This window comes from Chionomys nivalis, chromosome 1 (assembly GCF_950005125.1).
Source record: "Chionomys nivalis chromosome 1, mChiNiv1.1, whole genome shotgun sequence".
Taxonomy (NCBI): domain Eukaryota; kingdom Metazoa; phylum Chordata; class Mammalia; order Rodentia; family Cricetidae; genus Chionomys; species Chionomys nivalis.
Window position 1 is genome coordinate 50530310 of NC_080086.1, and position 10616 is coordinate 50540925.

Consider the following 10616-nt stretch of genomic DNA (forward strand, 5'->3'; position numbering starts at 1 on the left):
AAATCCAGTTTGGCCCTTCTCTTAAGCATAACCTTCAGCAGGTAGTTGGGTATTATACCTGGAATTGACAAATAGCTTTTTATATTTGTTTGAAGAATTACAGATTTTCGGTGTTCCATAAGTATTTTAGAGAAATGGTTACATAGATTTTAAATAGGGTCTTTGACAGCTATGAAGTAATTTGGGCCGCAGATTGGATCACTTTAATGTCTTTTTTCTTGGAGGGAGACTTAAGTTTATTTGCACCTGAAACTGTATTTGCCTAGGGAGTTGTTGTCCTTGTCGTTCATAAGTTGGTTTTGCATGCCTTTTGGAAGATGATAATTTTGGTCACATCCAACTCACTGTAGAATGTTTGTAAGATGATATAGCTGACTGTAAACAGGCTAAATGAGTTGCTGACAATGTAAGCTACAAACCTGCCTGCACTTCACTAAGATGTGTTTATTAAATACTGAATGCAAGAATGGAAGGATGGTTTGAAGCTTCCTAAAATCTTTTACTCCAGTGATCATTTACTCCAGTGCTTTCATCATTGAGGGAACAGAAGTTTGGCCAGATAATGTAACTTAGCCAAAATCACACAGTACACTGCATCAGAAAGTGGACCTCGATGCTGCTGCAGGCCCTCTTCTTTTCTGTTAGGGCAGGGGGGAGTGAAGCCAGTCCTCTTCCCGTCCAGTCCGGGCTGTTGTTAGGGTACTTGGGCTGCCTTGGAGGGCATGATCCTGACACCGCTCAGACCAAAGAATAAAAATGTCAAAGAAACCCATTGAGCTTCAGAGAAAGGTTCTAGATGGCTTGTAAGACAGCTCAGTCAGTAAGGACACTTGCCACCAAGCCTAACAACCCGAATTTGATCCCCTCGACCCACATAGTGGGAAGAAACAACCAATTCCCTCAAACCGTCCTCTGACCTCCACATTCACTCCATAGTACAAACCAGACACACGCGCATGCACTCAGACTCACACACAATTCTTCCGCTGGCTTCAAACTCACAGAGATTCGTCTGCCTCTGCCTCCTGAGTGCTGGGACTAAAGGCTGTGCCACCACCGCCGGCTCAGGAGAACAGTTTTCATTATAGAGTAGTTGGAGTTAGAATGGGAGGAAGGTTTTCACAGAGCACGGTGTTTCTCTGAGTCTGCTATAGACTGCTGAGAAACAATAACCTAGAATGGGATTACAATTTCTTTAGGTCACTAGTGGCTCATTCAGGAAACCAGCGAATTTGAAGGATTGTTTGTGAGAGAAGGAACAGCTCTATTTAATACTAAAAGAAAGATTTCTTAAGTGCCAAAGCAGAGAAATTAACAATACCTTACGAAGTATGGTCAGATATGGTGGAGGTTTTAAATTGCCTTTGTGTGAAAGTAGCTGGTTTTAATACAACCTATGAATCATATAGGTTCCTTGTTCAGGAATTAGGATTAAGTCAGCACAAGTTGCACTGGTTAAGAAGCCAGGGTCAGGGCTGGAGAGAGATGGCTCAGAGGTTAGGAGCACTGCCTGTTCTTCCAAAGGTCCTGAGTTCAATTCCCAGCAACCACATGGTGGTTCACAACCATCTGTAATGAGATCTGGCGCAGAATATAGTATAATAAATAAATAAATAAATAAATAAATAAATAAATAAATAAATAAATAAATAAATAAATCTTTAAAAAAAAAAAGAAGAAGAAGAAGCCAGGGCCATTCATGTGTGGTGGGTGATACTGTTGGGATGGACAGTTTAGCACATTGCCTTAGAGGTAAATTGAGAAATCATCCTGAAAAGTATTCATGCCTCAGCTGTTCACAACTTAAAACTTAAATTCTTTGTTTGTTTTGTTGTTGTTTCTTTGTAGCTTTGGAGCCTGTCCTGGAACTCACTCACTCTGTACACCAGGCTGGCCTTGAACTCACAGAACTGCCTCTGCCTCCCGAGTGCTAGGATTAAAGGCGTGCTCCACCATTGCCCGGCTGAATTTAAATTCTTTTACAGAGACTAGTTCAAAGATCAGTTATTTAGCTCAGTGTGGCTTTACCTTTTGCAAAGAAAAGTAACTTTGATTTATAAAATTGTATTTATAAAAGCATATTTGGTCTGTCTAGGACCTTGATGTTGGGTGTACTACAATTCCCATCTTCTGCTAAGGCTTTTACATCTACAAGAGATAGGAAGAATAGCTGCACATAAATACTTTTGTGTCTTTAGACTTGGCATATGCATGTTTTTGGAATTAGCACTAGAAAATTAGGTGCTTTTCACGGGGATACTTTAATATAAGAGACCATTCTAGACTTTCATTTTCCTTAGGTCATGAAATTGCTCCTTAACACAGAAATACTGGGGTGGGGATGAGGGATGGTTATTCTGTAGCAAGTCTTTGAATTTAAGAAAATAAATTGCCACTGTGCAGGGTTTAGGTGGGGAAGAGCTGGTGGGTTGCTTATAAGGTAACTGTCAATTAAGGATATCATTGAACCATACATACAACATTTAGAACACAGCAGTTATTTTCAAGTAACACTGCTTTTAGAAAGCTGAGTCAATTTTCATGGTTAATAATTGAATACTATGCTAATTAGTCCTAATTCCTTTTGGCTTGTGTAACACAGCACATCACCTGTCTGCCCACACACTGTTGTGCCTGTGCTAGGATGAATGGGGCCATCGTTTATTCCCTGTATATATGAATTTCATCCTGTCCATAATGAAACTTGTGGTCTGTGCTGAAGAATTAGAGCATATTTGCTGATGTGTGAGTGCCTAACATGGCCACAAGTGTTCAGCTTGTGAGTTGTGCAACAAGCTGACCTTGTCAGGAGTCCTGCATCCTGGAGAAGCCAAAGAGCTACGGTAGGGAGCTGGAGGCTGTGTTGTTAGGTGCTCTACCAATAAATAGCCAGACCTTCACAGGTGGTTTGAGATGCAAGGGCTCTCCTTTCTTTGTCTCTGTGTCCCATCCCGTCCTCTGCCGCCACTCCCCCACAAGAGGGTTTCTCTGTATAATAGTCCTGACTGTTGTGGGACTTGCTTGGTAGACCAGGCTGGCCTTGAACTTACAGAAATTCACCTGTTTCTGTCTCCTAATTGCTGGGATTAAAGGCATGCACCACCATTGCCCAGTTTATTTGTCCAGCTTACCTGGCATTGAAGTATAAAGTGTAGCCTGGCAGAGGAGGAGGGGGAGACTTAAAGCCACAAGGAAAGAAGATAAAATTTGAATAATTCTTTTCATCCCAGTCTTTCCGGATTTATTTTAAAGGACTCTGGTGTTTTACACTGTTACTTTTGTTAAAAATGATAGAGCCTTCTAAGGACATTTCAGGAAGTTTTTTTTTGTTGTTGTTGTTTTTCTTAGTCTTTTTTTCCTTTTTTGCATTGGGTTGTAAAAGAATGTTTATCTCTCTTTTTTTGTTTTGTTTTGTTTTGTTTTTGCTTCAGTGACTTTAGGACAAATTAACAGTCCTAAACTTGGGGAGGGGGAATAAAGTGTAGCCTGGTAAAAGACACTACAAAATTTTACTGGGGTTCTAGCATGAGGCCCCTGGTCACCTTTTTGGTTCTGTCTCTATATGAAGTGCTCTGCAGGTGCCTTCTCTTAATTGAAAGGTACTTTTCTGTACATATTAAAGCCTCATGTAGCTCAGGCTATCCTCAAATTTGTTAGGTTTAACAGCAGGATCAAACCCAGGACTTTGTAGTATGCAAAGAAAACACACTACACCCAAGCACCAAAATTCCTTTTGACATCCAAGTGTAGGTTAAACTATATGACAGCTTGTTACAAGTCTGATTTACAGTGCTTGGTAATCTTGTAAACAGCTGGTTCTCGTTCCTTTGGTGCTTATGAAATCTTTGTATTTGCAGCTATATTCCTCTTTGAAGGAACATGTTAGGTAGGGCCGCTTCATTGTTAAAACTGATGGCACCTTTTCCACGTAAAGGTGAAGCTCTATGGGTGTTTGGAGGCAAGGGCTTAGACTCAATAGTCATCTAGAGCAACCTGTGGGTTGAGACCCTTTTGAGGTTGAATGGATAGCATACCAGGTTTTTACATTACAGTTCATAACAGTAGCAAAATTACAGTTATGAAGTAGCAACGAAAATAATTTTACGGTTGGGGTAAACACAATATGAACTTCATTAAAGGGTCACAGCATTAGGAAGTTTGAGAACCACATATATAATCTTACAACTTAATAGCTTCACTTAGAGAACTGTACTTTGAGCTAACTGGTTTCCTGATCAACGCCTTTGTTGCTGGAGGCTGATAGAGTTGACATTTGTTGAGATTGTGTCTTTACTAGAATTGTAAGCATTGTCCCCTACATTGTTTTTTTCAATGGGTACTCCATTAACCTTGTTTGCTCAACAGTCCTGTGTGAGGAATAGCTGAACTATGTGAGGAGGCAGTGCTGTGTAGGACTGACTGTGTTCCAGGTCCTTTGCTTGGGGCTTTTGCTCTGGTGTACTAGGCTATGTTCTAGCAGCCCAGTTGTTTCACTTTGCTAAGAGCCCATTTGAATATTCCCATTTGGGGTTTGAACATTGATTATTTTTGACTGTCTAGCTGGGGAAATTTGGTTTTTCGAGACAGGGTTTCTCTGTGGCTTTGGAGCCTGTCCTGGAAAATGTAACGCTGTGTGTGTGTGTGTGTGTTCTTGAGTGAAGGTTGGTTCTCTCCTTCTACTGTGTGGCTCCCAGGAATTGAACTCGGATCTTTAGGTTTGACAACATGTACCTTTCTCCACTGAGCCATCTTACTGACCTTTTATATTAGTATTATAGGAGTCCTGTCTCACCCAACCTTCAGTGGTCAGTTATGGTCAATAGGATTTCATCCCAACCATCTCTACCTGTATTCCCATGTTCGATGGGCCACTTGCCTTGTAGTAGCTTGGGGACCTCACTTATGAAACCTGTTATGTGACTGTAGAGGAGGGGTTGTTGTATATAGAAACATTGGCTAGCATTCTCTCCCCCCCCCCCCAAGTTTTGGGTCTGAATAGTCCTGCATTGTGAGAATGTTTGGTACTCCTTAGAAGCCACACACACAGCAGTGTGATGAGAGAGCCCGTGTCAGCTGGAGATTGGTGCAGACATAAAACTGTTATGACACAGTCAATGTATCACTTGTCTGAGGTTTTTTTTTTCACAGTGACTTCATCCCCTTGGGAGTTTGTATGAACCACAGTTGTTACCTTTTATTGCCCAGTATGTGTTGTCCGTGCCAGTCACAGCTGCAGGGGAGCAGGCCTAGTTGGAATAATTAGATTGAGGAGTGAATGTCACACTTCTAATTTCATTCTCTTTTCAAGGGATTACCAGTGTCCCTTTAATAAAACGAGATTAGCCTTCTGCAGCAGAAGTATTTGAAAGCTGTCAGTATAATCGTGACAACTCAAAAGACTGTGTCTTTAGCACTCCTGTAACTAGTTGGATGATTGCACAGGGCTGTGTGCATATGTGCCAAAAGGGCATGTGATGTCTCCTTTTGAAGACAACATTGAAACAGTGTGGAATAATGGACAGTTGAATTGTTAAGAAAATACTCACAGGCAGACACTAATGCTGTATCTTGTGTTGAATGTTGCAGAAAACCTCGCATCAATTCTCAGCTGGTGGCACAGCAGGTGGCACAGCAGTATGCCACTCCACCACCCCCTAAGAAGGAGAAAAAGGAGAAAGTGGAAAAACCTGACAAAGAGAAACCCGAGAAAGACAAGGACATTAGCCCCAGTGTCACCAAGAAAAACACCAACAAGAAAACAAAGTAAGTATCTGGGTACTGATTACTATGTACTAATTTGCACTTGGGTCAGAGATTTTAAATGATGACTTATTTTTGTTTTCCTGGGTCTTTGCTTTTACCCTTAGACCAAAGTCTGATATTCTGAAAGATCCTCCTAGTGAAGCTAACAGTATACAGTCGGCTAACGCTACAACAAAGACCAGCGAAACGAATCACACCTCAAGGTAACACTAAGTTGTTGATTTAATCATAATCAAAAGCCCAAGATTCCTATATACTTAAGAGATTTTAGGCTGAGGGAGGTGGAATGAGGAACTAAGATAAGGTTCCTGACCTTTTAGATCATTTTGGCCAGAACAAAAAGAACAGAAGTGGTTTTTCATCTATGATCAAAAGTTCTGCTAGCTGATGGTCATTTCTCCTATTGTTAATGCGGTCAGCATGCCTACAGTACATGGGCACAAGCTTTTGGGAAGGCTCGTATTGATGTTTGTCACTCCCTAAATGTCTCTCTTGACGTGTTTCAGACCCCGACTGAAGAACGTGGACAGGAGCACCGCACAGCAGTTGGCCGTAACTGTGGGCAACGTCACCGTCATTATCACAGACTTTAAGGAAAAGACTCGATCCTCCTCTACATCCTCCTCCACAGTGACCTCCAGTGCAGGGTCAGAACAGCAGAACCAGAGCAGCTCGGGGTCAGAGAGCACAGACAAAGGCTCCTCCCGCTCCTCCACGCCAAAGGGCGATATGTCAGCAGTAAATGATGAATCTTTCTGAAATTGCACATGGAATTGTGAAACTATGAATCAGGGTATGAGATTCAAACCCTCCACCTGCCCATGCTGCTTGCGCCCTGGAGAGTCTTCTGTGGACGACCTTGTAGTGATGCTACCAGGAGAGGTTCTGCTTGCCGTGGGCATCTGGCTACCAAGGAATTTCGTACCCTGACAGTTACTCTTGACACTTTTATGTATTCCATTGTTTTATATGATTTTCCTAACAATCATTTATAATTGGATGTGCTCCTGAATCTACTTTTTATATAAAAAAAAATCTGCTGTGCACAATTTTCCATGTACATTACAACTGGTTTTCTGTTTCTGTTTTGTTGAAGAGGGTTGGGAGGGGGGAGGGAACTTTTATTTATTGTGTTCACAGACTCCATCCTGTCAGCATATCCTCTTAAATTTAGTTCTTTCTTCCAGCTATACTCTGTACTATCAGTTTTGATATAACTATATATATAAATATAAAATTATATATAAAGGGTTATTTGAAACCAATCCATGGCAACGCTGGTGCTTGATACACTGTGAAGTGAATACAACATTGAACAGTTGACACAGATCTGGGACAGTCCCTTCTATGAAAGTGCTGAAATATAATTAAAATCAGTCTTACATGAAGTATGTTCCAACCTACATGGGAACTTGACTCTCTCATCTGTCTTTAAAAGTACTGGATGATATAAAAAAAATATATTTTTTAAACAATGTGATCTCAAATTTAAAGACTGCTCCAGATAGCCTGCATTTGCGATGGGATAACTGACAAATCACAGGTGGTTCAGTTGGAGGGCTTTGACCATTTGGAAGTAACAAAACTAGCTCCAGAATGCCAAGTATTCGTGTAAATTACGGTCACATGTTAACATTACTGTTCTTATTAAGTACTCATGAAAATATGGTGTTCTGTATCTCGAATTCCGGCCTTTTTCCAGACCTCTGCTCATGCCTGAGGCACATCTAGCAACTGTGTTAGTCCTAGGGTTGCAGTAGTGCGTTTCTAATCCACACTGTCTAGGGGGCAGTCCTGTGTCTACTTCCCCTGTGACATTGCAGTGGTGGATTTTGTGATTGTGTCCTGTTTGCCACCCCTACCCCCAGCCCCCAAACTCTTACCCTACCAATGCAGTTGTTTTCTTCTTAAAATCCTGCTATTACTCATTTTACTTAACAATGGTTGTCAACCACACATCCAGTTTCTGGTGGTGTTTCTCAGCTCCTTGTGTGGGAAAGGACCGCAGGGGTGCATGGGCAAGTCACAGGGCAAAAGCTCCCGCCCCAGGAGAGTGGCCAGGCGGTCTTTGTTTTCTCAACAGTGATGACATGACTAAACCCTGAAAGTTTCTTTTCACTTTTTCATTTTAGGGGCGGGGGATAATCAAAGACCACTAATAACCCCATCTCATCCCAAGTTTGGGTGGTTCTGCTTTGTACTTAGATTCAGGGTATCTCTCCTATCTGACTTTACCTTCATATCCACTCTTTGTAGTACTTAAGTCACTTTAAGCATGAGAACGTGGTGTTAACCTTCCTTTAGTGGATCACACTCGAAGGACTCACGGGAGAGTGTGTGTAAGGAAACACCACATCTTGGTGTTAACCTGGTTTGCTTAATTATAGAACTGATTTCGATCTGTGGAGGCAACAAGTTAAGAACATTAACAGCTTGAATTGAGTAGCCAACAGGAAAGGTTCCATTCACATTTACATTAAAACCAGTCCAGTCATTCTGCGCCGTAGTGTATGTTCTGTCCCAAAGGCAGTGCTATTTGTCGCTGGGCTCCTGTTCTCAGAAGCATGGACAATGCTCCCCTCTTTTTAAAACAGTGCTTGTATCTGGGATGCAAGCTGTACTTACCTTTTTAAATACCTTTTTAAAGTATTTATTAATGAACCAAAGGAAATCAGGTGCTTTCTGTAAGCATCAGAATATATAATACATAGTGATTTGACTATGAATTTTAAATCCACATTTTAATATTAGTGGGGTATTGCAAAGACATTCCTTCTAAAGTTTTAATATTCCTTTTATTAAGGGTCTCAGGGAGGGTTAATTAGTCAGCCATATTTATTTTCCAGAGGTGTAAGGAATTGCTAAGTTTTTTAATTAACTTTTTAAAAAAAATTTAAATGCCACCAAATTCATGTGGATTGCACTGCTCTTTGAACCAATAAGTGTTGGTATGCACTTTGTTCAGAAACACTGTGTACTTTTTCAAAACGAGTTTCATGTAAAGTGATTGGACCCCCTAGATTAGTGGGAAAGGCTGATTTACCAGCTCCTCATAGGCTACTAATTCATTCATCGCCCATGTCTTGGTTTTTCAGTTTTGCCTCCGTGATAAATTAATGAGGAGAGGTGAAGGGAGGGAAGGCTTCAGAACGAGTGGAGTGAACTTGCCGTGAGGTAGAAACTGCAGCTGACAGTAGCGGAGTCTAAGCAGGCTGATGTCCCTGGCCGCCCTATCACTGCTGTCGTAGCTCTGTTGGGGTGGAGAGGTGGTAGGTGCTACACGATGACATCCTCAGGCATGCATTCTGGAAATGGAATTCTTATTAGCTTCCTGCATTTACAGTTTGCCCTACTATAGTACTCAGTAGGTAAAAACACTAGTGTAGCTTACAAAGAGACATTAAGAGGACCAGAAATACTTGGTATTCAGTGGCACAGAAAGCATATTAAAACAAAAAGCACAGTGTTAAGGCTTGCAAGTTTCCCGTATGTTTAGTACATGATCTTTCACACTCCTGTGTACACGCACAGAGCTGACCTGACTTGCTCTGCCCGAGTCATGCAATTGGGAGGGAAAAGAAAGACATCTTGATAACCACGAAAATATTTTAATCAAAACCTTTCAGTTTGGATCTGGGTACTTCGGAACATTGGCAGAAGCTTCTGTGAGTTTAGCTCCACTGAGATGTCTCGCCTGCCTTATCAAGATCATTCTCAGTCTACATTTTTAAGCTACCGTATCCTAAATTATTGAGAAATTATTAATTGCTGAATATATAATAACCTTTGCTTGTATGTTACCGAAAATGGTTTAAGAGCCAACATTTAGAGTGTGACAATGGAGCTGAACAGTTTCTAACGCGCAAGCAGTTCTGTTCTTGTGTATGACTTGTAACCTTAATTTACTGTGTAAAGATGGTTACATTATTTCCTTAGCTTTGTTTGTTGGAGACAGATAGCGAATGCTTGTTAAGTATGTCAGAACATAATCTTCCCTTGTGAACTTTTGTTAATGTCTTATACGAGCTCTATTTTCCATTTGCCCAGAAAGATGGCTTGTATAATGCTTTGGAAGTTTCTGCTCCGTCCGTCTTAGAGCTGACAGTCTGTTAGGTTTGTTTTCTCTTCATGCTAAAGTGTCAGTGGTTTTGTGAACTGGTCAGAAATTCACAGGTCTTAAATGTTTGGGGGAAATTTATATTGGACACTGCTCTTTGTCTAGCAAATAAAAGATGTTAATATATTCCTGTTATTGGCATGTGCACGACTATGTTATTAGAAGCCACTTTATCATTTTCCTGCTTTAAATAGAAATGTCTATTTATGAATTCTGCTTGTAGTTTTTTCACAAATAAAATAGTAAAATTTACATTGGAGATGATTGTTTTGTTGTTCCATAGACCTTAGCTCTTAGAAAAGCCTAGTTTCGCCCCCCGCCCCACCCACTTGTAGGATGTTTCCAGTGGGGATAGAAAACATAGTTCCTCCCAGCACTCGGGAGGCAGAGGCAGGCGGATCTCTGTGAGTTCGAGACCAGCCTGGTCTACAAGAGCTAGTTCCAGGACAGGCTCCAAAGCCACAGAGAAACCTATCTCAAAAAAATCAAAAAAAAAGAAAACATAGTTCCTTCCCCTTCCGTATGTGTGTTACCACAAGCTGAAGGTTATTTTCAGTGTCTTAGTGTGTAGATTACAAATGTACAAGAAAGAATTGAGTCAAAGAGCCATCAGGATTTGGAAGAAAATGGTTGTGTTTATGCTCCTTTCAGATAGACTGTGGTGATCTAAAGGAACTGGAGGTGTCTTCCAGTGTTTGAAAGCCCTCTGGCTAGAGTACCTTAAGCCTGTTGTGAC

At 41.1% G+C, this 10616-nt stretch overlaps 1 protein-coding gene across 1 annotated transcript in view; it reads left to right on the forward strand.

The window, feature by feature from the left end:
* Window positions 1–10126, forward strand: part of Rybp (RING1 and YY1 binding protein) — a 53925-nt gene extending 43799 nt beyond the window's left edge. Inside the window, exons 3-5 of the mRNA XM_057782635.1 lie at window positions 5587–5763; window positions 5868–5966; window positions 6270–10126. Of these exons, the coding sequence (XP_057638618.1) occupies window positions 5587–5763; window positions 5868–5966; window positions 6270–6522 (529 nt within the window). The 3' untranslated portion in view covers window positions 6523–10126. The remainder of the gene's footprint in view (window positions 1–5586; window positions 5764–5867; window positions 5967–6269) is intronic.
* The last annotated feature ends 490 nt before the right edge of the window (window positions 10127–10616 follow it).